This window comes from Leopardus geoffroyi, chromosome A3 (assembly GCF_018350155.1).
Source record: "Leopardus geoffroyi isolate Oge1 chromosome A3, O.geoffroyi_Oge1_pat1.0, whole genome shotgun sequence".
NCBI lineage: Eukaryota > Metazoa > Chordata > Mammalia > Carnivora > Felidae > Leopardus > Leopardus geoffroyi.
This window is the reverse complement of record NC_059336.1, coordinates 5,456,264-5,481,173: the sequence shown is the minus strand read 5'-3', so window position 1 is coordinate 5,481,173 and position 24,910 is coordinate 5,456,264. Positions and strand designations below refer to the sequence as shown.

The window sequence follows — 24,910 nt, the reverse complement described above, 5'->3', positions numbered from 1 at the left end:
AGGCACCCAAAGGTCACTTCGAGGACACACACTTCCGGGCAGGGGGCAACAGATGAACAGAGTGGTCACCCCCGCTCGGCAGAGGAACGGCCACACGGTCCACAGAGACAGGGTAGGGACGGGGGGGCGGGGGGAGGGTCTTAAAATGCAGAGTTCCGGCCCTGGAAAGGACCTCCAGCGCCAGCCCCCGCCCCAGGGGTCCTGGGCTGAACTGAGGCAGAGAAGTGGAACCCCGTGACCCCTTGTCCCACTGCCCCGTTAGTTCCCAGCTGGGGCTCCGTTTGCAAAAGTAGATCTGGAGCGCCACCTGGTGGCCAGGGGCAGGGCCACGGCCCAGGTCACGGCCCACAGTGTCCAGGCCACGGTCGGGGGGGAGGCCCGTCCCCGTGGATCATCTCCATTCTTGTAGGTGTTTGTAGCTACCCAGTTAGCACACGTGCCCCACAGATAAAGTCAAAGATCCAGAAAAAGCCGAAAGAAACTGACCGCCTGGGACCTCACAGCCCCACACCTGCAGGGACACGTTCTTTCATCGGAAAAGTGAATCACGCCCCACGGGGAGCTCTGTGGCCCCCCGGGCTCGTTCCCCACGCGCCGCTGGGTGTGGATCTCGTTCTGCGTCAGGGAACATTCTCGAACCACGTGATCGGAGCAGCAGCGCATACTTTTGGAAGTGGTCCGGGGCTGACTCGGGCCTGCTGGGCGGTTGGAGTGAGTTTCCCAGAATTTCTTGGTTTTGCTTTTGCTTCCCTTGAGGAAGATCGAAACTTCAGAGTCTTTGGTGCCGTGGCGCAAAGGGGGGTCTTGAGAAACCCACCTTGGGGGCCAAACATCCTGGCACTGGGGACCGGGCCCACCCCGGCCTCCCAATGTCTGCTCGATAGCCATTCCGTGACCTGCCCCGGGATCCTTTTGGAGTCAGAGGGTCCTGGGTGCCCGGAAGGGACACTCAGGGAGCGGACGCACAGAGGGGACCAGTCAGATCTGCCTTTAATCTTGGGCGGTGAGCTTGCTCCTCTGAGCCTCAGTTTGCTCATCTGTAAAATGGGCAAAATCCCAGTTTGTCCACTTCATGGGGTCATCGTCAGGGTTAAACATGTGACCTCTTAAAGCACTGCCTTACAGGCCCAGGGCGGGAGGCTTGCTGTCCTCCAGGCCTGGACAGGCATCGCCAGGGGCAGGCAGATCCCGATTCCGACCTGGCCCAGCCGACTGTCAGGTTAAACTAGGGGCGATGCTGGGAGTCAGAGAAGGAAGAAGCTGCCTAGGAGGGCAAGGTGGGGAGGGAGCTCCGAGGTGTGGGTGGCTCAGAAATGTGCAGTGAGCAACACTGACGCGGGGTCTCCTGTGAGCCAGATGTTGATATCATCCTGAAAATGAATTTGAAAGGGAGGAACGAGGATCCCCTTTTACACACTGACATGTGGGGCTGAACTTTGACCCCAGGGTGGCCCCGAGCTTGTTCACTTGAGCCCCGCCCTGTACATAGACCCGGTGGCGTTGCGGGGGGGGGGGGTCCACCTGCGTGGTGGGCAAACGTGAGGACCTGTGAGCTGTGTGTTCCGAGGGGTTGTCACCCACAGCCCCACCTCCCCACCTCCCAAGCGTCCTGTGGCCCTCCATGTACAAAGGATTCCTTCCGCCCCCATCTGGGCTGTCCTCACTCACTTTGCCTCCTAGGTTTAAAATCCCAGCAGGCTCTTCTCGGGCTGTGTGACCTTGGGTGAGTAGCTTGACCTCTCTGTGCCTCAGTGTTTTTACCACGTGAAGGGGGTAAGAATCGCCTTCGTCATGGACGACATGGAAGGACGGAGTGAGTCCGTACGAGCGGGAATCTGGAAAAGGCAGCTGTTGTAGGGACTCGGGGCTGCAAGGCCACAGGCGTGGTCTCAGGTGAGATCCCTGGGGCCCCTGAAGAAGCTGGGCTGGGGATTTCCAGGGGTCCCAGCTTGCAGGAACGTTCCCCACGAGAGACCATCAGCCCTTGCCCGACACTGGGGTTTTGACTTTGAGGCTCTAAGTGGGAAGGGAGACCCTGATGAGAGGGCAGAGCAGAAATTGAACCGGGGACCTGTAGAGGGGCTCAGGGCACCGTGAGCCCCCCCAGAGTCGCAGGCAGAACGTTGTGTGTCTGGCCACTTTTGCGGGAGGGAATGGGGCCGCATAACCACCCCTGGCCTGGTCCCCAGCTGGGACCCTGGCAACCCGAGCCCTGCCCGTGCTGCAGCCAGCTCGCGGCCACCAGAGGGCGCTCGGCCCAAGGCTGTGAAAAGCGGGGCACCAGCTTTGCTGCGCTGGCCGGCTGGGCCCTCTGGGGTCCGGCTCCTGTCCTCCCAGATGCCCTCTTGTCACAGAGACCGGACAGAGCGTGATGCTGGGTGAGGGGGCTGCCGGGGTCACAACTACGGCCGTGACCCATTGGTATCTTGGGTGTGCCCACCTGGGGTCAGCCCTGGACAGCTCAGCGTCGGGGGGAGGGGAGGGCTCCGTGGGACCACGGGACAAGCTTTTAACAATACGCCTGCCCACCCCCCACCCCTGCCCCAGACACTGGGTCGGTCTGGGGTGAGCCCGGACACCAGCATTTGTTAGATGCGCCGTGAACTGAGTCGCAGTGTAAGACCTCGGCATAAACTCTGTGGATAAGGGGCTGTCCTTATTTCTGCCCATTTTACAGAGGAGAAAACCGAGGCCAGGAGCTGCCGGGGTTTACCTGAGGTTACACTGAGGTTACTCCTAGCACCGCAATGCCACACCCCACTCATGGTTCGCTCTTCGTGATGTTAATGATGGAAACAACAATGTCACCTATAGCAGGCTTTCTTGGTGTGGCTCCGCATGCATTTGGGGCTTGGTGGCTCTTTGTTGTGGGGGGAAGGGCTGCATGATGCCCCCCAGTGATGTCCCTGCCCTAATCCCCAGAAGCTGCGACCCCGTGAAGCAGACTTCGTGCAGATGGGGGGGGGGGGTCCCGGCTTGTCAGGTGGGGCCCGTGGCATCCCAAGGGTCCTTAGAGGAGGACGGAGGGTGAGAAAGAGAGGGAGAGCGGAAGGTGCGATGATGCTTGAGTCGGGGGTGGAGGACGGGCCACGCAGGGAACACAAGTGGCCTCGGGAAGCCGGAAAGGCTGGGAGACGGATTCTCCCTGGAGCCTCCAGAGGGAGCCGCCCTGGGACACCCTGACCTGTCAGCGGGGGCCCGTGCGGGACTTCTGGCCCTCCGCCCTGTCGGATAGGAAGCCTGGGTTCTTTTGAACCCCTTCATGGTGATTTGTTACAGCAGTAACAGGAAACCACCCCACCCTCTGTCTCTGGGACAACCAAACATGTCTGCAGACTTTTGCCACGTGTCCCTGGCAGAGGGGAGATGTGGGTGACACGGGCCCTGAGGGGGAACCATCCGTGCTGAGTTTCGTGCGCGTGTGGCCCGGCTGGCTGTGACTCAGCACCATCTCGTCTGACCCTCTAGCAAACGTGCCTCGATTGCCCCCCCGGCTCATTCTGCAGAGGAGAAGGCTGAGGCTCCGGGCCGTTACAGGGGCACCTGAGGGCGAGGTCGCACAGACAGGGAGGGCCTCCGTTCCAGATTGTGTCTGTGCACCCCAGCACCTCCCACCGGGAGACGGGCCTGGCTGTACTGCCCCCAGATGATGCCGGGCCTTCTGGGGGCTTCAAGGCCCAAATGGGTGGCAGCCAGACCTCCGTCCCCCCTCCTAGCCGGCCGCTCCTCCAGCCGCTCGTGGAGAGCCCACTGAGGGCAACAAAAGCCATAGGGTCCCAGGTGGGGGTGGGGAAGAGAGGGAGGGAATCCCGTGTCACAAAAAGTGAAGCCAGGCGGTGAGAGCCAGGCGGTGGCTGTGGCCCAAACTGCTTCTCCAGGAGCAGGTGTCAGAGCACTGGCTTAGGAGCCCAGGGGCCTGGGGTCAAATCCCGTCTCTACCTCTTGGGCAATTGTCTAACCTTCCTAACCTTGGGCAATTGGCTAACCTCCTGACTCAGAATCTGGAAGGCTCCGCCCCGGGGCGTGGGCTCCACTTAACAAGCCCCCCCAGGCCCGTTACCGGTGCTTGACCAATCCAAACCCTCTCCGGGACATCCTACCCGCAGTATCTGGCTTGAAGAATCCCTTTTCTGCTGGAGTTGCCAAACTCGCAGGCCCTAAGCCTTGAGCAGCGGGCAGACACATGAAGAGAGTCTCTCCGAGAGACAGGGAGAGAGAGAGAGGCCTGAGTGTAATGCTTGAGTCCCTGGATCTAGCCATTCCTGAAGCTAGCTATCTCTTGATTTCCCAGCGGCACAAGCAAACAGATTCTTTGGTAAGTCTAGGTGAGCCACGTTTCTGTCACAGCCAAGATGCTCCCGAACGACTCCCTAGACTGCTGGCTGCTCAGAGTCCCCCACCTTGGCTGTTGGCTAACGCCCCCCAGGTGAGGGGTCCCACCTGGGCTCATCCCGAGACAAGTAGGGAAGCTGGACGAGAAAACAGAATTGCATTTGTGAGCAGTTTGCGGTGGTTCGGGAAGACCACCTCTGACTCACGCAGCAGACGGCCCCCCATTCAAGTCCGGCGACTGCAAACTGTCTGCCCAGCTCAGGGAGGAAGGGAGGCTGCGTGGGTGGAGAGCTGGTGAGAACAAAAGGTGGGGGGCCGCGCGGACTTCATCATTCCCGGCTAGCTAATGGTAGCTAGTTAATTTCTCTCCTGAAGAGCCCAGCGTTGACCTTCACCTCCAGCCCCCATTAACCGCTGGCAGCGCTTTGTCAGCGTGTTTGCGGCGAATTAATTATACAGAGAGGGGAAATCTCGCAGGAACCGGAGCGCTCCGGCCGGGGGGCTGGCGGTGAGGACTGAGGATCCTGGATCCTCCGCTGACTGGGGCTGGTTAACCACAGACCTGGGGCAAACTTGGAGGCGAGCCGTTTTCAGCTCGCCACAGACGAAAGACGATGCCAGAAGCAGCGAGCCAAAGCCCATCTCCAGCCCCTTAGACCCGGTGGCATGTGGGCCAAGCGGATATCCCGGGGGCGGGGGGGAATGATCTGGGGGCCCCAGGTCAACACGGTGGCAGAGAGAACTGTCCCCCAGCAGGCCGGGCAATTCCAGCCCGTGGGGCGCCAGGTCGTCCCTGGGAGACAGGTAGGGCGGGGCTTGTACAGCGCTCAGGGTGGAGCCCAAAGTCCCAGGCACACGCGGTCGGGCCCCTGGTCCCCTCCAGCCAACCTCCCGCACGTTTTCTTTGCACCGTGGTTTCCAGCACCCAACCCACGGTGGAGCTCTGCACGAGGTCCCTTGTTCCGGTCCCGGGCGTCTGCCCCGCCCGTGGTCCCACCTAGAACGTCGTTCCCACCCCACCCGACCTCGCTCCGCCAGGGGTGGGAGAATGGGCTCACGGGTTTCTCCTCCCCCAGGAGCCTCGGGGACCTTCCAGACAGTGTGTTGGGGGGTTCCGCCCTCCTCCACCCCCCTGTGCTTAGTCGTGCTCGGGACCCATGGCGATGCCCGCCTCTCCCGCCGACTGCGAAGTGCTCACCGCGGTCAGGGCTGGGTCGCCCTCCGCCGGCAGCCCCAGGGCCGGGCCGCGTGGCGCACAGGGAAGGGGGTCTGTCCAGCAATCCCCGGGGGTGCAGAGGGGAGAGACCAGGCCCCGTGCCCAGGGAATTCACCGGCCGATGCCGGGGGAGATGCGGCGGACTTCTGAGCTCTGCGTCTGTCCCTTTTCTGTGACTTTAGAGCACTGGCCACGCCCTCAAGCCAGGTGACTTGGGGGTGGCTGACTGACCCCCATCCCGGTGCCAGGGATAGATCGTGTGACACCAGTCGGCCAATCACAGCATCCCGTTGCTCGGGCTCATGACCTCAGCTGGGAGGTGGTCACATGACCAAAGCCATCCACCTTGGCCTTGGCTATTGGAAAGCGGTGCTCAGGGCGGGGGCCAGGAGCTGCCAGGGGCCATCTTTGCCAAGCCAGAGGAGTGCAGAGCAGAGAGACGGAAAGAGGGAGACTGCGTCCCGAGACATTGTCTGCCTTCTGGGATGGAGACGTTCCTGAAGCAAGATTCATGCTTGGCCTTGTCTGCATGAGAAGAGTCAGCACATCCCCTTTTGTGGGAAGTGGGTCCCAGCTTTCTGTCTACAACAGAAAGTCTACACTTTGTCTACAACAAAGTGAGTTTTGAGAGACAGACGAGTAACAAGGCAATGGCACGGGTTTGACAGGGAAGCACAGGAGGCCTCAGGGGCAGCGAAGAGACACAGGCTGGAATGAGAGCTTGGGAAGCTTTCCTGGACGAGGTCGCGTCTCAGCCGAGACCTCCTGGCTGAGTAGCGTAGAGCTAAGGAAAGGCGGCGGCAGAGGTGAGAGGGACATACCACACTGGGAAACTGAAATCCACCTGGAATGGACTTCCACACGAAGGAGACAGACACATGGGCTCATCTAATGGACAGGAGCAAAGACAGAGCCTGCTTCAGGAATGGCTGGATCCAGGGGCTCAAACAATGCCTTAGGACGCATCCCCTTTAGGGGACATACCAGAAGTGCTATATATTGGTCCGGGCACTGATCAACGTGTTGAGGAACTCAAGATCTTTCCAACCAAGTTGAAAAGGCATAAAGGTTTGTTCCGTGACATTAAAAATATATATATATATATATATATATATTTATTTTGAGAGAGAAGGAGACAGAGAAAGAGAGAGCGTGTGGGGGAGGGGCAGAGAGAGAGAGGGAGAGAGAGAATCCGAAGCAGCCTCCAGGCCGTCAGCGCAGAGCCCGACGCAAGGCTCAAATCCACAAACCCTGAGGTCATGCCCTGAGCCGAAATCGAGTTGGACGCTTCACCGACGAGCCACCCAGGCACCCCTGGTCAGTGACCTCCTTGACTGAGTCTCTGTGATGAGCCAGCCCTTCCTCCACCAAGGCGGATGCCAGCCCCAGGGGACGTGGCTCCTGGGTGTTGGACAGTCATGGTCCAGTAGAGTTAACACAAAAGAGAGTGACATGCGGGCGTGGCATTGGGAGGGGCAGTGCACGTGTAGCTGTGTGTGTCGTGGGCGTAACAAGTGGAACACACGAGTCCACAATGGCCCTGCCCGGCTGACCACCACCTTCTTCTATCCTTCTCTGTCTTCCTCCCATCATCCCTCCGCGAGTGTCCTCTGAACCAACCCCACTCCGTTCCTTTGTTCTGGAAATGCCACTGCGCCCACAACCCTTCCAAGGGAACCCCGTCCACCCGCGAGCACCATGCTGGCGTAAGACAAACATTCCTTGATGATTGGCCAGCAGCGGTCCCCTGGCCCGTGGGCTGGCCAGTGACTCCCACTGGGGCCCGGACGGGAGGGATCTGTTTTCTGGAAGTTCAGCTAAGAAGGGCCGAGAGATCAAAGTCAAGGTAGGGAAGTTCTAGAAAGGTCGAGTTGGAAAGAGGTCAGGCAGCCATAACAGGCCTTGAGGAAGTCAGGTCTTGAGTGAGAGGAGAGTGGGTAGCCACGATGGAAGGCAGGCTAAGGTGGTGGTAGGGACACAGGTGACCCAGCCCCAGGCCAGGCCCAGCCCAAACGCTGACCCTTGCCGCTCGCGTGTCAGGAGGCAAGAAGGCGGAAAAGGACATTTACGGAGCCCAGAAAGCATAGTACCGAAGGTTCACTGGTGTTCGCCTGCTCTTTCCGAGAGAGGCTGGCTGTCTGTTCTGGGCTCGACCTCCCCCTGGGACGCCACGTCTGGGGTTCTGTCCACCCAGCCGCCGTCTTCGGCGTTGTGGGGATCCCTGCTTTCAAGAGTCACGGCTTCTAGGTGGGAGAAGAGCTTCGAGACGTTGGTGCTGAGGGAGGAAGCCGGGTCTGGAGGGAACTCCCTTCTGGGCTCCGCACCTTCGGAGAGGGGTCCTGGGGAAGACAGAAACTGTTGCCAAAGGGACACCCGGGCCCCCTCACCTCAAATAACCGGAGCGATCTGGCTCGCTGGGGACCAGGGCACTGCCCGCCCCTCCCCGGGTTTCACTGTTGGTTTGCTCACAGTGCCACAGCCTTTCTTGCTTTGTGAGCTGTCTCCGGTCCTTCCTGGACTATTTATCTGGTTTGCTCATGGCTGGAAGTCCAGGTGAGCGAGCGTTTCAGAGCGGGGACGGGGGCAGAACTGCTGAATGAGGGAGTGAGTTGCTTCTTCCTAACACTGGAAAGACGGAAGAAGCTTTCAGGCGGCTGCAGCATCATTTCTTGGAAAGACCCAGTGGTCTGAGCGACCGAGGAGTACCGCACAGAGGAGGGGTCGTCTTCCAGAAGGCTCCGAGGAGGGCCAGCTTCACAGCCACGTGGCCTGGGCCTGCATTCAGAGGGACCCTGTGCTCACTCAGTTTAAAGCTCCATTGTGTCTTGGGGCACCCGGGTGGCTCCGTCGGTGGAGCGTCCGACTTCGGCTCAGGTCATGATCTCGCGGTCTGTGGGTTCGAGCCCCGCGTCGGGCTCTGTGCTGATGCTTTGGAGCCTGGAGCCTGCTTCCGATTCTGTGTCTCCCTCTCTGCCCCTCCCCCGTTCGTGCTCTGTCTCTCTCAAAATAAATAAAGATTAAAAAAAATTTAAAAAAAAGCTCCATTGTGTCTTGAGATTCGGACGTTGAACAAGGAGCTCCACTTTTCCACGTCGCACCGGGGCCCCCAGATCATGTCACCCATCCGGGCGTCACAGCAACGAGCAGGGCAGGCGGGCAGCCGAGAGCCCCCCATGCCCCTGCTGACGGCCCATGCAGGCGCCTCAGCTCACAGACACCCCAAAGAGGGCGCCACAGTCCACGGCACTGATGGTCTGTGATTAACCATCCCCCCCCCCCCCCGAAAAGGAAAACCTGCCAGACGTTACACTTCTCAGGTTCTCAGGACGGGATCCTGCCCGTCACCTGACAAGTTAGACCTTCTTCAGGCCAGCGAGGAGGGTGGGTAGGGGTGCAGAGTGAATAAGGCCTCATCAGCGCCACTGCTTAGCCCTTGGGGAGGGACAAAAGTTTTCAAACACGGAGGGCTGAATTTCCTTCCATCGAGAGGGTCTTGGCCAGTCCTAAGACCACGTGGGGGTGGTCCACGACCCCTGGGGCTCCTGTGTGCCTCTGTGGAGGTTTCCGGGAAGTGAGGAAGAGGGTGCCCCTCTCCCTACTGACTTCCCTCCCTGTTGGGAGCTCAAGGTCCCGGCCATCAGGATGGCAGGACCCTCTCGCATCCAGCACAGATGCCCCCCGGGCAGGTGGATGCCGGCTAGGGCACCAGTCACCAGCCAGTCTAGGCTTTCCGACCACGACAGGGACAGTATGACTCCTTCGTCCCAATCCCAGAGAGTCAGGAGCTGCAATCTCCCCCGATCCTTCCTTCACACTGAAGACAGAACTCCTACCGTACCCTCTCCTGCTCACAGCTCCTTCGTGGCTCCCCGTGGCCCTGAAGAAACGCCACCGTCTCCATGGGGCCTGGAGCTGTGCTCTGGCCTCTGCCCCCCACGAAGCGTGCACGGGTCACACTGACGCTTCGGTTCACCCGCCATCCTGTTCTCACCTGTTGCCCACGCTCGTCCCCAGACTGGGACACCCTCCCCCTGCCGCCACCCCCTTGCTCCTGCCCGTGCAGCAGAGTTGAAGTCACCTGGCCCCGCAACCGGAGCTGTGGCAGCCCTGTCGTCCTGTTGGCCGTGGAGCCCCCTCCTCTGAGTCTCAGCGGGGCGCAGGTGACCTCTCCCAGCCCCTCGTGAGGCCAAGGGCAGGCCGTCGGACTGAGACCAGGAGCGGGGGTGTGCTTGGTCGCAGGGGAATGGCTGGCCCTCTGTAGCCCCTCTGCCCACAGACAAGGACAGCCCCGAGGTGGAAGAAACCAGGGTCTGTCTGTGCCTCCCGCCAGCCGGGATGCCCCCCCCCGCCCCCCCCGCCACCTTGCACGTGTGCTGAGCCTCCAGCAGGTGGCGGCCACCCTGCAGGGAGAGGTTAACCTCTCTCTGAGACAGAGCTTCACTCACTGTGGCGCCTCAGTGCTTCCCATGAGGCCTAAAGTAACACCAATGGTAATGATATTGGACGCTGCCTGAAGGCACGCGCAGGGCCAGGCACAGGGCTGAGGCTTTGCCTACAGAGCTCACCCAGTGCTCGCCACAACCAGAAGCCACAGGCAATTACCATCCTCATGTCGCAGATGGGAAACAGGCTCAGAGCTAAGTGCTGGGCTAGGTCGCTTGGCTAAAAAGATTTCACTCCATACACTGATTCCAGAGCTGCTCTCTGCTATGACCTCTACTGCCTTCCAGACATCAGGAAATGGGAGACTTGAGAATGACTGTGGATGGATGGACGGATGAGATGGATGGGTGTGTGGGTGGATAGGTGGATGATGGATGGATGGATGGATGGATGGACAGATGAGTGGATGGATGCATGGATGCATGAGATGGATGGGTGTGTGGGTGGATGAATGAGGGATGGATGGGTAGATGGATGGGTGGGTGGATGGATAGGCGGATGATGGATGGATGGATGGATGATGGATGGATGGATGGGTGGGTGGATGGATGGACAGATGGGTGGATGGATGGACAGGTGGGTGGGTGGGTGGGTGGATAGATGGATGGGTAGGTGGGTGGGTGGGTGGGTGGACGGATGATGGATGGATGGATGATGGGTGGATGCATGGGTGACTGGATGGATGGATGGGTGGATGGATGGATGGATGGACAGATGAGTGGATGGATGGATGGATGGATGATGGATGGATGATGGATGGATGGATGGGTGGATGGATGGACAGGTGGGTGGGTGGGTGGGTGGGTGGCTGGATGGATGGACAGATGGGTGGATGGATGGACAGGTGGGTGGGTGGCTGGCTGGCTGGCTAGCTGGCTGGATGATGGATGAATGGCTGGATGGGTGGGTGGGTGGATGGATGGGTGGGTGGATGGATGGATAGATGGATGGATGGATGGATGGATGGATGGACGGACAGGAGGGTGGGTGGGTGGGTGGGTGGATAGATGGATGGGTAGGTGGGTGGGTGGATGGGTGGATGTACAGGTAGGTGGATGGACAGATGGGTGGGTGGATGGATGGATGGATGATGGATGGATGATGGATGGATGGATGGGTGGGTGGATGGATGGACAGGTGGGTGGGTGGGTGGGTGGGTGGATAGATGGATGGGTGGGTGGGTGGGTGGGTGGACGGATGATGGATGGATGGATGATGGGTAGATGCATGGGTGACTGGATGGATGGATGGGTGGATGGATGGATGGATGGACAGATGAGTGGATGGATGGATGGATGGATGATGGATGGATGATGGATGGATGGATGGATGGGTGGATGGGTGGATGGATGGATGGATGGACGGACAGGAGGGTGGGTGGGTGGGTAGGTGGATAGATGGATGGGTAGGTGGGTGGGTGGATGGGTGGATGTACAGGTAGGTGGATGGACAAATGGGTGGGTGGATGGATGGATGGATGAGATGGATGGGTGGACAGATAGGTGGGTGGGTGGATGGGTGGGTGGGTGGGTGGATGGATGGATAGATAGGTGGATGATGGACGGATGGGTGGACAGATGGGTGGGTGGATGGATGGATGGATGGGTAAATGGATGGGTGAGTGGACGGGGGGATGGAGAGATGGGTAGAGGACGGGTGGGTATGTGGGTGGGTGGGTGGGTGGATGGATGGATGGATAGGTGGGTGGGTGGATGGGTGGATGGATGGATGAGAGAAAGAGAGAGAGAGAGAACACAGGGCCCACCTTGTCCCAGGCTCACCTGCATCCTTGTCCAGCTCCTCAGGGCCCCTTCTGCTATCCTCAGGCTCTGCAACTCCTGGACCAGCTGTCCCTGAGATGACAGTCATTCTGTTGCCGTTGCCAATGGCAGTGTCCTCAAGGAAGCATGAACTGATGTGGACTCTCTGGATCCCATCCGCCTTGCAGTCAGGTCCTGGTTTGGACCCTGGAATTTTGAACGAAGCTCCTGAGCCAATAGTGGTGGCAGAGACTGTGGGTCAGTCAGAGACAGAGATGTCAGGAGGGCTGCACAAGCAGCTGGATGGTGGCCCCCGAACCCTGATTCCCCAGCCTGGCTTTCAAGTCCTCCCTGGCCCGCTCGCCTCCCTGAAGGTCCCCCCGGTGGGCCAGACCAGGCTTGGTCCACAGCAGAGACCCTGCCCCCCTCGGTGCCTCTGCACACAGCCTGGACTGCTGGCGGTCACTGCCCCCCAGGTGCCACCTGCACCCTTCCCCTGGGACTCGGCCACCGCCCCCTCCTGCCGCCTGCTCCCGTCTCTGCTGCTGGCTTCCCCACAGCTCCGGAATGCCGCCTCCACCTTTGGTTAAAACCTTCATGCAAACATAGCCTGTCCCCAGCCTCCCCCAGCCCCCACCTGGCCCCTTTCCTATCCAAACTTTGGACAAGACTTGCTCACAGTCTCCCCTCCTTCTACTCCCACCTCCTCTGTGTCCTCAGGTCACCACCGACCGCTGCTGCTGGTCCCCACGGAGCTCCCCGACCTCATCGGCCTGCCCACCTCTGGAAACTCTCCTCCTGGTGTTCCCTGGCCTCTTTGCTGTCTTTCATCCCTGGCCTGTCTCTGGACTACCAGGGCTGGGGATGACTTAGCCTGGGCTCTCTGGTCACCATCGACGGTGCTTAGTAGGGCATCTGGTACTCAGATGACTCCTGTCTACCCTCCTTAGATGCCATTCCAGTTTGGCCATCTCCCCTGACCCTGCCTCAGCTGGTCTGGCCTCTGCTGCCCTGTGTCTGTTGTACACATGAAGAAACTTAGGTTTCCTGAGCGGGGGTGGTGGTGGGGAATGGGAGCCTGAGTGCGAGCTCTAAAAACCCCACCTGCTCTACTCTGTGGGACAGCCTCCTGGTGGAAGGAAAGGAGTTTCCCATCATGCCTCTCTCCCCGCAAAGACTGGCTCATGTTCCGTGCAGCGAGGGGCTGAATGGGGTGGGGTGGGGGCGGGATGGGTTACCTGGGGGGCTGCCAGAGGGGCTGCAGGCAGCCGGGCCTTCGGCCGGGGCACTGGTAAGGCTCATTTCATTGCCATGTCCCAGCAGCACCCGTCTGAGCACAGACTTCTCCAAGCGGATGTCCTGGGGCGCCCAGGCTGCAGCCGGGGAACTCTGCGTCGGGGGATCGGCTGGTGCCATTGGAGGGAGGTGGAGGGGAGCCACGGAACCTAGCAGGGGACACAGCAACGTGACCTCTGACGCCCACCCTCTGCCCACACCTCCCTAACACACATACATACAAAATCCTGGCTGGATGGAGAAGACAGGCCTCTGAATTCTTTGTGGCCGCTGCCAGACTGGGAATGAGCATTTCAGGCTATTGATGGAGAGTAGGGGGGCCCAGCAGAGCAGTCAGTGTGGGGGTCCCCGGGTTTTTATGCTGGCGCCTGGCGTCACCCGGGCACTCGAAAACCCAGTCAGTGAGCACAGCCTCTGCCCCCTAGTGCCCTCCACCCTCTGACCCCACTGGGGCAGGTGTCCTCAGGTGCTGGCATATCTTTAACGCCCCCTCAACACTGAGCATTTAGAGCCCTGACATTGCTTTATTTTCTCGTATTTATTTTCATGGTAAACCACCTGGTTTTTAACTTCAGGTAGTGCTATAAAAGTTCATTTTAGAATAAATTCGAGTGGGGCGCCTGGGTGGCTCAGTCGGTTGAGCATCCGACTTCGGCTCAGGTCCCGATCTCATGGCTCTTGAGTTCGAGCCCCGCTTTGGGTTCTCTGCTGTCAGCACAGAGCCCACTTTGGATCCTTTGTTTGTCTGTCTCTCTCTCTCTCTCTCAAAAGTAAACATTTTTTAAAAGATTTAAGATAAAATCATAAAATAAATTTGAGTAGATAAAAAGGGAAACCATTTAACAACATGAAGAAAATAATCCGACACGGGCATGGCCCAAACTGGGAGGACTAAGGTTGGGGAACCATTGATCCAGATTCTAAAACAAAGTTCCTCATTTCACAGTTGGGGAAACCAAGGCCCAGAGTGGGGAAGGGCTGTCTTGAGGTCACAGGGAGTATTCCAGCTTTCGGGCTGATGCTGTCCCTCGTGTTCCACGGCCGGTCCAAGAGGTGGCCCTGTCCGCTCTCACCCCAGGGCCTGGCATGGAATAAACACTCTTCTGCGGGATTGTATTTTATCAAAACTAGGACGCCACTGGCCAGGTGCATTCCAGTTTCTAAGCCGTTATAATGTGGGGGGAAAGTGTGTCTTAGAACAAACAAAATACTACAATGACCCCTTGTGACATTCTACTGGAGGAGAGTGAACCAAGCTATGTCTCGTGGAAAAATATCAGATCCCATTGAAACGGAGGCAAAAGGTTATCAGGATGAAGGGAGAGCAGGAGAGGTTTGATCCAGGTGTGCAGGAAGACTTCCTCATGCTCAGGAAGGCCGTAAGGGATGACCTTGGAGATGTGAAAGCTGCCCTTTCTCCTCAAAGGTTGAATGTCCCCTGGGACGCCTGGGTGGCTCAGTCAGTGAAGCGTCCGACTTCAGCTCAGGTCATGATCTCGTGGTTTGGGGGTTCGAGCCCCACGTCGGGCTCTGTGCTGCCGGCTCAGAGCCTGGAGCCTGCTTCGGATTCTGTGTCTCCCTCTCTCTCTGCCCCTCCCCCGCTCACGCTCTCTCTGTCTCTCAATAATAAATAAACATTAAAAAAAATTAAAAAATAAAAAAGGCTGAATGTCCCCCTCTCGGCCCCCACCCAGAGGGAGTAGGTGCCCCTACGGGTCCCTCTGAGGGTGCCTCTGAGAGGACTCACCATTCTCCCCAGAGGCGGTTGGCCTCACTATGATGTTCCCGTGTCCAATCTGGATGTCTTTCGAGTTCTCAATGGAAATATAGCTATTTGGTCCATTCTGACAGATCATGTTGATTGGATTTTGCTGGTAAATAATCGCGGGGGACTCGCTTCTTCCTCCACAATCTGCAAAATAATATTCCACCCAAGCCCTCTGCACCTCTCCGGGGGTTCCAAATACCGATGGCCGCGACAAAATCCGCTGTGGGGCTTGTTAAAACACAGGTTCCCCCACGTCCCCCCCCCCCCGCCCGGGGTCCCGAGTCAGTAGGTCCAAGGTGGGACCCAGGAGCCATCGTGTTTAACAAGCCCCGCAGGGGTCTCAGATGAGCCTTGCTTGGACGTCACCACAGCGGGTCACCCTATCTGTGCGTCTTCTGCCGACCTCAGGAGGCTCCTGGGAGCCTCACTGCTCACCTCCTCCTCTGCGGGCGTCCCCTGAGCCCCAGGACCCCCCTCCCTTTAGAGAAGGCCACAAGGTGGCCATCCACGGGCTGTTTCTGGCCACTGGATAAGCTTTGTTTGGCTCACCGGACATTTTTAAGAATTCAGAGTTTTCACCAGTGTTTAAGATCTGGCCCTGTCACATGTGACCGTGCCAGGGACGCTGAGACCCCCTTTGGGGGCCGTGAGCTGGGTGTCAGTCCCATGGGGGCCAGGTGGGCACCAGCCGGGGCCTCCGCCGCCTCCGCACACAGGGTCACGTCCCACCTTTGTGGCCCCTCAGCTCTTGTGTCTCCGTGGGTCCCTTTCTCCATAAAAAATATTCAAAATTACATTTCACGACTGTGTTGGGATGAGAGACAAATCTAATCTAAGCTGGGGTCGTGATTAACCGTTTATTATTGTTACAATATTCATCTTTTCTCCTGATGGCAAGAGAAATTAGAACATCCTCGTGGACCCCAAATGCGGGGCTCCGTGCCCGCCGCGCCTGGTGGAGGGGTCACCCAGGACCCCACCCTGTGGGTGTCTGAGGCCAGCCTTCCCTTCCAGGAGCTTCGAAACTGCACGTTGGGCAAAGTGCTGAGAGAAAACTGTTAGCAAACTCAGGGTGAGCCCCACATCCCGGGGCCGAGACAGTTAGGAGCGGGCCACCTCCTTTCCTGGCCCCTTGCTTTCTGCAGCTGCAACCTCGGGCCACTCCTCCAGGAAGCCCTCCTTGGTCACTCCCACCAGCACACCCACCCTCCTGGCGCCCCCTCCTAGTGATCCATCCGCAAGACCCCTGCAAGCCTCTGTGAAGGCAAGGAAAGTGGGGCTGGCAGGGCGCCCAGGCAAGGACCAAGCGTCGGATGTTACGCTGTCTCTCCACCACCCTGACCCACCTACCTGGGGGCAGGAGGTAAGGACCTACCTGGTCGATAAATCGACCATAGACTTGATTTCTCATCAAGACTCACAAGGTGCCTCTTTCTCATATCATACAAGTGTGGGTTGACTTCTCTTGCTGTCTTCATTCCCAGGGCCCGGGCGATGATCAGGGCCTTACAGGGCCCAGTGCCTTCCAGAAACCTATAGATGGCTTTCTCTGCGAGGCAGGGCGGTGGGTGGTTAAGGGGGACCCCGGAGCTTGAATCTATCTGCTCCACTGTCTGCTGGCTGTGCAGACGTGGGGGAGCCCCGGACTCCCTGTGCCCAGTTTCCCCGTCTGCAGGACGGAGGTTGTTCTGTGGCTCGGGGGCCGACGGGCAGTGGATGTCGACCACTGATTGGAGAGATGGCGCCTTGGCCACGCGCGTCCTCCGCTGTGCGGGCTGAACCTCCCCCCGCCGATACCGTGTGGGGACCCCTCGGTGGGTGGGGCACGAGTACCATCTCGAGGGGCCCAGGAGGGTTTGGGGTCAGGGGCCCCGGGGCCCGGCAGCTGAAAGGAAACGGGGGTGCTTACGCTGTTCGCTGAGCTGAGGGTCAGGTTCCTCTGGAACCGCGGCTGCGTCCTGCTGGGGCCTCGCCGCTGGAGAAAGAAAGGTGGGTGGGGGGTGGAGGGGCAGGAGAGGGGACAGGGACTCCACGGGACCAAGGCGGCCTCCGCGTCCAGGGCCGAACAAGTCTGCCTCCAGACCCGCCCTGCCTCTCCTCGGCCGACCCACCTCTCTGGGCGGAGAGCAGGCGTGCCCTCCACCCGTCTCCACCGTCAGCCGCTGTGGGCGCCTGACGAAAGCCGGCCCTGTTGGTCTCTGCCCTGCAGAACTACGGAGGAGCTAAGTCTGTTCTATTCTTATCGTCGTCGTGCCCATATTGTCACTATTCAGGCTCTGCTGAGTGCCTGCCGTGCGCGGTCACGAGGCTGGGCCCTTTCTGCCTCGCCCCCTGGCAACCCCAGGCCTGCTGTCACGTCCGGTGGTCCGAAAAGGAAATCAAGGCACGGCCAGGGGATGCCACGCACCTTCATATTTGAACCCAGGCCCGGACCTCGCTCCTCCACTGCCGGGACTGCTCGCGCTGGGCCCACCCCGACCCCAGGCTACCCCAGGGGGCAGGTTACCCTGGCTGAGCTGGGCCGGCTCTGTGGGGACCACTTCTCCGGTTCCTCCCTTGCCCAGGCGCCACATCGCCAGGCCCGCCAAGGAGACTTTCGACTCCTTCTCCATCCGGTAGAGGACTTGGTTGAGCTTCTTCTTGGGCACCTGGCATTCCTTTGCCAGCTGGACGGACTTCACAGGGGAGCCAGCGTCCCTCAGCATCCGCAGGATCCTCTGCTCGAGGTCTGGGAGAAGGAGAGGGGGGCAGAGAGAGAACGGAGCCTCCCTTGGATCAAGCCGGGGCCGGAAGCTCGGGGCGGGGGGGTCCCCGTGCGAGGGGTCCAGGGCAGAGGCAGGGGTGGAGACCCGAGCAGACATTCACTAACAACGCCTCTGTTCGGTGACGGGCAGATGGGCTGCTCAGAAATGACCTTGGCCAGGGGCACTTGAGTGGCTCAGTCAGGTAAGCGTCCGACTTCAGCTCAGGTCATGATCTCACAGTCCGTGAGTTCGAGCCCCGCGTCGGGCTCTGTGCTGATGGCCCAGGCCCCGGAGTCTGCTTCGGATTCTGTGTCTCCCTCTCTCTCTGCCCCTCCCCTGCTCGTGTGTTCCCTCTCTCTCTCTCTCTCTCTCTCTCTCTCAAAAATAAACATTAAAAAATAATAAAAAAAAAAGAAAGAAAGAAAGAAATGACCTTGGCCAGACAGGCTGATGGCCAGAGGAGGCACCCCAGCCTTCTGAACATGCTCTGCCTGGTGCGGGCGCTTGAGGGCAAGGGGCGGGGTGTGGGGGGAGGGGAGCACTCAGCCCTCAGACATCCTCAGAGCACAGGGGAGCGGAAGGTGGCAGGGTGGGGTAGATTGAGGGCAGAGGAGCAGGAAGAAGCGGGGAGGGAGGCAAAGTCCCTCCTGGGAGGCCTGTTGTCGCCGCCCCCGCGCCCTCTGTCCGTCCTCGGGGGCTCCCTTTCCACGTCAGTGGTGGTGGTCACCCAAGCCAGAAAGCTAAAGACACTCGGAAACGGATCTTTCTCCCCAAAGCCCAGGTCCAGAGAGGCCTAGAAACACTGTTCCCCGCTCCCTCGAATCCCTTGTCTCCCTCTGTGCCCCCCCACCCCCTGCCCATCCCTCACCTCCGTCTCCCGGAGGACGGCAATTCCACCACCGGCAGCCGGACCCTTCCCTCGACAGCCCTCGTGCTCTTTCCAGCCTACTCACCCCCGGGCCTTTGCACGTAATGCCCCCTCTGCCAGAAACACCCTCCCGCCTCTCTATGCCCCCCAACATCCACTCAGCCTCCGGGTCTCGCTCAAACACCATCTCTTGTGGGGAGCCGTCCTGGGTGCCCGGGGGAGTGGGGTGCTGTGTATGCGGGGTGGGGCCCTTGCAGAACGGCTCCGGGGACCCCTTGCTGTGATGGCTGGTCCACTGTAGCACCTCTGGTGTCCAGCACAGCACCGGGCACACGGCAGGTGCTTGGGAAACAGCATTTGAATAAACGAGTGACCCAGTGGCTCCCCCCACCGCTGGGACAAGTGTCCGCCCAGAGGACCCAGGGCAGGGCACGGGCAGATCCCTCCTGGGTCTCTGTTTCCCCTCCTGAGCTTAACGACCCTAAGCAGAACCCCAGGGGCTCTGAACGGCCCCTGTTGCTTTCAGACAGGCTCCCACAAACCCAGGCCGGTAGCTCTGTGGGCAGAGGAAAGCAGGGCACACGCGAGCTGGAGGGAGCCCTGTGGGCAGCAGCCTCAGCTTTTGCCAGGAAACATCTGTCCCCCAAGTGCCCAAGAGAAATGCAAAGCAAGACCCTCCCAGGGAAGACCCGGGGCCCTTTGCAACAGCCCCATCCGCCTCTGGGGTTTTCTCGGGTTCCTTGGTGGCAACACTGGTCGGGGAAGGGGTGATGCGTTTGCTGCCTCCGCAGCTGGGCCGTGAGGCTTGCCCTGTGATCAGACATGTCCGTCCTTGCCGGCCGCAGGTGAAATGCAGTCGGGACACCTGGGGACACCCCCCCCCCCCCTTCACCTGCCAAGTTCTGCCTCCAGCGGCCGGAGAGCCCCAGCCAGTCAACAGCAAGCCTGACTCTGCCTTGTCTTGAAAAGAGTTCTGAGGGGCGCCTGGGTGGCGCAGTCGGTTAAGCGTCCGACTTCAGCCAGGTCACGATCTCGCGGTCCGTGAGTTCGAGCCCCGCGTCGGGCTCTGGGCTGATGGCTCAGAGCCTGGAGCCTGTTTCCGATTCTGTGTCTCCCTCTCTCTCTGCCCCTCCCCCGTTCATGCTCTGTCTCTCTCGGTCCCAAAAATAAATAAACGTTGGAAAAAAAAAAAAAAAAAAAAGAAAAGAGTTCTGATTCTTGAAAAGCCTGCCCCTGGGTAGGCCTCCTCGCCTCCCTCCACGTCCACCCCAAGCAGGTCAAAGTGAAGGCCAAGTCCGTAGGGCTGGCTGGCCTCTTGTGCTGGGCCTTCTGGCTGGTGAATCTGTACATGGTAAGTTGTACAACGGATGAGGTGTAAGTGACAAGTTGGTAAGGAAAGAAAAACCTGGAAGGGAGAAGTTAAGTGCAGCTACTGAGTGGTGAGTACGTGCGTGTCCCCGGGGGGGACATACAACAGAAACCTGGAAACCAGCCCCGGCCCTGGGCTGCACCGTGGTGGCACCCCTCCCCAGCACACTGCTTTTCCTCTTTTTGGTGCCCTGATGGCTGGTTTCCTGGGTTTGAGCCGCAGCTCTGCGATCCGCTGGCTATGTGGCCTCTCTGTGCCTCACTTTTTCCATCTGTAAAGTGGGCATAACAGCAGCTACCCCAGGGGTGCCTGGGTGGCTCAGTCGGTGAAGCGTCCGACTTCGGCTCAGGTCTCACGGCTCGCGGGTTCAAGCCCGCCTTGGGCTCTGTGCGGACGGCTCGGAGCCCGGAGCCGGCTTCGGATTCTGTGTCTCCTTCTCTCCCTGCCCCTCCCCTGCTCGTGCTCTGTCTCTCTCTGTCTCTCAAAAATAAATAAATGTAAAAAAAAAAAAAAAAGTTTTTAAATTAAAAAAAAAAAAAAGGGCAGCTACCTCCAAGATTGTAGTGAGGAGTAAATGAGCTAATGATAACAAAACGAAAAAACCGCCCACAGCCCACAGCCCACAAGCCCTTTAGCACACAGCACTTGGTCAGCATGCGGTTCCTCTGTCTGTTCTCCCAGGAGTGAAGGGGTATCTGAGGAAGAAGGGGACCACAGGTGTCCCCGGACGCCTCTTCTCAAAGCAACTCGTTATTTCTTAAAATGAACACGAGTTCAGAGCCCAGTGTCGGCTGTGGTGGCCGGACGCAGTGATCTCCTGTATGAAATGCAAACTTCACAGCGCTGGCCCCTGAGGGCTCCTGAGATGCATGCAGACAGTACTGACCGGGGCAGAGCAGGTCCTCCCCGACCCGTCCCTGGGCCCGCCTCTTCTCTCCTGACCCCTGCGCTCAGGGATGTGTGGTCGGCTACCGTCGCTGTGATCCGGCCAAGGAGAGGAGCCAGAAAGAGAAGTAAAAGTCCCACCGGGAACCCCCACTATGCCTTAGAAGGAAGAAAGTACCTGTTTCGCCAGGGTCCTCGGGGGCCTGGGCCATGCTGGTGGCCGCCGCGAGACGCCCGGAGACCCGGGGACAGCGCGGGAGGCCCCCGCACGGGGGCTCGGAGAGGAGGGGCCGGGTCGAGGCGAGGGGTGCTTGCGTGGCTGAACTCGGTGCGTCCGCAGCTGCGAAGGGATGACGCGTCAGCTGGCCGGGTGTTTGCTGTCCACGCTCCAGAAACAGGCCTAGTCACCCCGATCGGCTTTCTGGTGAAAAAGAAAACGAAACTCCTGTGTGTGGCTTTAGGAAGAAACAAAATTGAAAGCAGAATTGATGAGCAAGGCCTCCGGCTACATGCTGGAAGGAAGGAGCTGAGATTGGCAAGCCCGGAGCATTCTCTGGAAACACGGGGCTTTCCGGACCTTCTGGGCGCCCACCGCGGCCCACCCTGGTGCCCACACATGGGCCGAGGCACCTGGAACCATTCGTGTGTGTATCACAATGACAGCTCTTTTTAATGAGCATCTACCATATGCTTTCCAATCTCGTATGCCCCTCTCACTGCCCCAGGGGACGGGCCAATCCTGATCTCTTTTCTCAGAGGGGAGACTGAGGCTTAGGTCAGAGGGGGTCACTTGTCCAAGGCTGGGTTCTAATCCAGCCCCACGATTTACTGGCTGTGCGACTTTGGACAAGTTACTGAACCTAGTTGTGCCTCGGTTGCCTCATCTGTAAAATGGGGCTAAATGAAAACGTAGCTGCATCAGGAAGTCCTAGCGAGGACTAAAGGGGATGAGCCCGTTGAACAGTTTGGCCAGATGCCCGGGTGGCATCTCCGTGCATGAGCCCCGCTAGGCACCCACACACCCGGGAAAGGGAGCCATCACTTTCCTTTATTTCAAAGGGGCCACTGACTCCCAGGTAGTTCCGAGCCACTGTTCTTCACCAGGTAGTAGAAGGGGAAACCGGGGCCTGCAGTCGCCAGGCAGCCAGGAGGGGCAAGAACTCAGCCCTGGAAGTCTCTGGGCTCTGGGTCCCAGCGGCAGAGGCCTGGGGAGGGTCTAGCCCTGCCCTCGGGGGACTTTGCCCCGGCCCGTCTGGGCAGGGAGGGGCTGGCTCACCTGGAGCGGTGTCTGCAGAGCAAGCTGGGGACAGTCCCGACGCCCACAGGGCACCCAGATCACTCACAGCCTTGCGCTGGGGGCGGGGCGTGCGTCCCAGGGGAGGCTGCGCCCTGCCCCTGCCTCGTGGGACGCTCAGTAGCAACAGGAAATTACAATGGTGCTTTGTTCCTCTTTGGGGTAAAACCGAAAACTTGTTTCTGCCTAGGAATCGGCAATATTGACTTTAAATGCGGGGTAACGGGGGTGTGGAGGGTGATTGCGGAGGCGCCCTCAGGGAGGAGGCTCTGGGGAAGCCCCCATTGGGAGGTTTGGGGGGGCGCCGTGCCGCGACGGGCCACCAGGTGGCGCTCGATCACCAACCTGGACCCCGGGGCCGCTCGTGGTCTCACTGATGTAGGGGGACCTCCCACCCGTCACCATCTCCCAGGGAAACCCCGACTCCGTCTGGTCCCACTCTGGTCCCACTCCGGGCTTCCCGCCCATCCTCCCTGGCCTCTCTTACCCGGACTCTTTGGCTCCTTCCCTGCATGCTGCTGACCTCTTAGGGTAGAGGCCTGAGACCCCAGCCTCGAGCCGGGCGCCTATGTAGGGTTGCAGGTCAGGCTGAATCCTGAGGGTCAGATTCGCTTCTGGAAGGTCGAGCTGTGCTTCAGTGGTGGAGGCTGGCACCCTCATGGCCTGTGTCTGTCTGGACAGTGTTGGGATGGCCCCTTTCTTTCTTTCTTTCTTTTTTTTTTTTTTTTTTAATTTTTTAAAATGTTTTTTATTTATTTTTGAGACAGAGAGAGACAGAGCATGAGCAGGGGTGGGGCAGAGGGAGGGAGACACAAAATCCCAAGCAGGCTCCAGGCTCCGAGCGGTCAGCACAGAGCCCGACGCGGGACTCGAACCCACGGACCGCGAGATCATGACCTGAGCTGAAGTCGGATGCTTCACCGACTGAGCCACCCAGGTGCCCCTGGATGGCCCCTTTCTGTCCCTTCATGCCCCTGTCTCCCTGTGTCCCCATCCCTCCCTGCCCCATCCTGAAGCCACGTGGGGCTTGCACACTGGCTCTGGAGCAGCAGGAACCAGTAGGAAAGCCAAGCACTCCTGGGAGGGGCATCTAGACAAGGATTGTGCCTTCTTCTCCGGGGCGGGTCCCAGCTACAGCCCTGTCCTTCCCTAGCTCTGGGTCCTTGCCTCACTGGGCCTCGGTTTCTTTAATGATAAAACAGAGATAATAAATAAGATAAAGCACATCCCATCTAACACTTAATCGGTGCTCTCAAGGGCGGCCAAAGTTGGAAAATGGGACGTGATGCATCTTTGCAATATAACTTTAGGCACCAGAAACAAACAAACAAACAAACAAAAACAAAAACCCAAGGCATTCCCTAGCATTCCATCACATGTCTGGAATTTGGGAGTGTCTCAGTGCGTGGGGTGGGGTTCTCACTTAAAAGATCTGGATTGTCTTGAACTGCATTTCTCAGTTTAAGAGGTTTTCAAGGTAATTTTGCTGTTGTTGTTATTGTTGTTTTTTAATTTAACTTTATTTTTTATTTTTTAAAATTTACATCCAAATTAGTTAGTATACAGTGAAGCAATGATTTCAGTAGATTCCTTAATGCCCCTGACCCATTTAGCCCATCCCCCTCCCACAACCCCTCCAGCAGCCCTCAGTTTGTTCTCCATATTTGTGAGTCTCTTATGTTTTGTCCCCCTCCCTGTTTTTATATGATTTTTGTTTCCCTTCCCTTATGTTCCTGTTTTGTTTCTTAAAGTCCTCATATGAGTGAAGTGCTAGGATTTTTGTCTTTCTCTGACTCATTTCACTTAGCATAATACCCTCCAGTTCCATCCACGAAGTTGCCGATGGCAAGATTTCATTCTTTCTGATGGCCGAGTAATACTCCATTGTATATATATCCCACATCGTCTTTCTCCATTCATCCATCGATGGACATTTGGGCTCTTTCCATACTTTGGCTACTGTTGATCGTGCTGCTATAAACATGGGGGTGCATGTGTCCCTTCGAAACAGCACACCTGTATCCCTTGGATAAATGCCTAGTAGTGCAATTGCTGGGTCAAGGTAATTTTAACTCTAAAGATTGCCTTTGACCCAAATATCAGTGGCTTACACAACGCGTATGCTTCTTTCTTTCTCCCATAACAGTAGGGTAGGCGGTCCCGGTTTGGCGTGGCACACCATGGTGTTGGGTCTATCTTGTTGTTCTGCTCTCTGTGGCCTCCATGCCCAGGTTGGCCTCATGATCTAGGATGGCTGCTGAAGCTCCAGCCATCACATTTGCATTCCTTCCAGCAGGAAAGAAGAAAAAGAAGAAGGATAAGTATCTTAAGTTGCACACACGTGAAACTGACATCCCATTAGTACCATGGCCCAGCACGGAAGGCAAGGAGAGATGGTGCTTTTTCTGGGTCACAATGCACTGAGCTAAAATTGGGGGGGGGGTTATGATTTCAAAATAGGAGACAACAGGTATTGGAGGAAAGCAAGCTGTCCCTGCCATTTCGAGGCTCTGTTGGTCCCCCAAGGAAGGAGCTTGGATACTCCCTCTGCGCCTGTAGGTATGGCCACTCACAAAAGCCTATCTACTGAGCAGGCTCGAGGCTGAGTTCAAGGGCAGTCTGCACATTTTCAGAGCCTCCTGCGCAGTGCGGAAGGCAAACCAGGAGAGGAAGGGAATAGGTGCCTCCCTCCTCTGCGTGGGAAGGGCCCCGGAGGCCACAGGAGTTCCAAGATGGGGCCACTGCATGCCGGAGCCCAAATCTCTTTTTGCCTTGGAAAGCACATTCCTTTTTCATGGTTTGTGTTTTTCTGGAAACTATTAGAACTCTCCGCCCAAACCAGATGATAATTACATGTTACTGATCTCCAGTCTTTAAATTTCTCTCTCTCTCTCTTTTAAGAGATATTTTTACTGCACATTGTGTTGGCAAAACC

General features: G+C 58.4%; 2 protein-coding genes and 1 long non-coding RNA gene across 7 annotated transcripts; all 3 read right to left on the bottom strand.

Annotated features, from left to right (window-relative positions):
- Positions 1–489: 489 nt before the first annotated feature.
- Positions 490–2,266, bottom strand: LOC123579614. Its single transcript, XR_006702848.1, has 2 exons — positions 1,669–2,266; positions 490–1,370 (listed from the first exon to the last, which is right to left on the bottom strand). It is a non-coding gene; the product is annotated as an uncharacterized LOC123579614 (long non-coding RNA).
- A 5,183-nt stretch (positions 2,267–7,449) lies between these two features.
- On the bottom strand, positions 7,450–21,006 carry ZBP1 (Z-DNA binding protein 1). 5 transcript variants are annotated; one of them, XM_045444137.1, is made up of 8 exons: positions 20,860–21,006; positions 17,322–17,543; positions 16,725–16,790; positions 16,191–16,364; positions 14,795–14,959; positions 12,990–13,196; positions 11,773–12,003; positions 7,450–7,887 (listed from the first exon to the last, which is right to left on the bottom strand). In XM_045444137.1, the coding sequence occupies exons 1-8, from the start codon at positions 20,891–20,893 to the stop codon at positions 7,646–7,648; spliced, it is 1,341 nt and encodes a 446-aa protein (XP_045300093.1). In that variant the 5' UTR covers positions 20,894–21,006; the 3' UTR covers positions 7,450–7,645. The 5 variants fall into 5 exon arrangements, 4 of the variants coding, with proteins under 4 accessions (XP_045300093.1, XP_045300094.1, XP_045300091.1 ...); XM_045444138.1 differs by lacking the exon at positions 20,860–21,006 and adding an exon at positions 17,685–17,838; XR_006703024.1 differs by lacking the exon at positions 20,860–21,006 and adding an exon at positions 8,018–8,173 and having other exon boundaries at positions 7,771–7,887; positions 17,322–17,838.
- LOC123579947 lies at positions 17,945–20,139 on the bottom strand. The gene is made up of 2 exons (XM_045444140.1): positions 19,637–20,139; positions 17,945–19,398 (listed from the first exon to the last, which is right to left on the bottom strand). Exons 1-2 carry the CDS (start codon positions 19,775–19,777, stop codon positions 18,604–18,606), a joined length of 936 nt encoding a protein of 311 aa, XP_045300096.1. The 5' UTR covers positions 19,778–20,139; the 3' UTR covers positions 17,945–18,603.
- Positions 21,007–24,910: the final 3,904 nt, after the last annotated feature.

Coding starts and splice junctions, on each gene's coding strand:
- ZBP1 (XM_045444135.1), bottom strand. CDS start 17,676: ATGTCTGCTCGGGTCTCCACCCCTGCCTCTGCCCTGGACCCCTCGCAC. Junction 16,365..16,724: donor CCCTCAGCTCAGCGAACAGC/GTAAGCACCCCC, acceptor CCTGCCTCGCAG/AGAAAGCCATCTATAGGTTT. Junction 13,197..14,794: donor AACCGCCTCTGGGGAGAATG/GTGAGTCCTCTC, acceptor GTCCCCTGCTAG/GTTCCGTGGCTCCCCTCCAC.
- LOC123579947 (XM_045444140.1), bottom strand. CDS start 19,777: ATGTACAGATTCACCAGCCAGAAGGCCCAGCACAAGAGGCCAGCCAGC. Junction 19,399..19,636: donor AGGCTTTTCAAGAATCAGAA/CTCTTTTCTTTT, acceptor CGCCCCTCAGAA/CTCTTTTCAAGACAAGGCAG.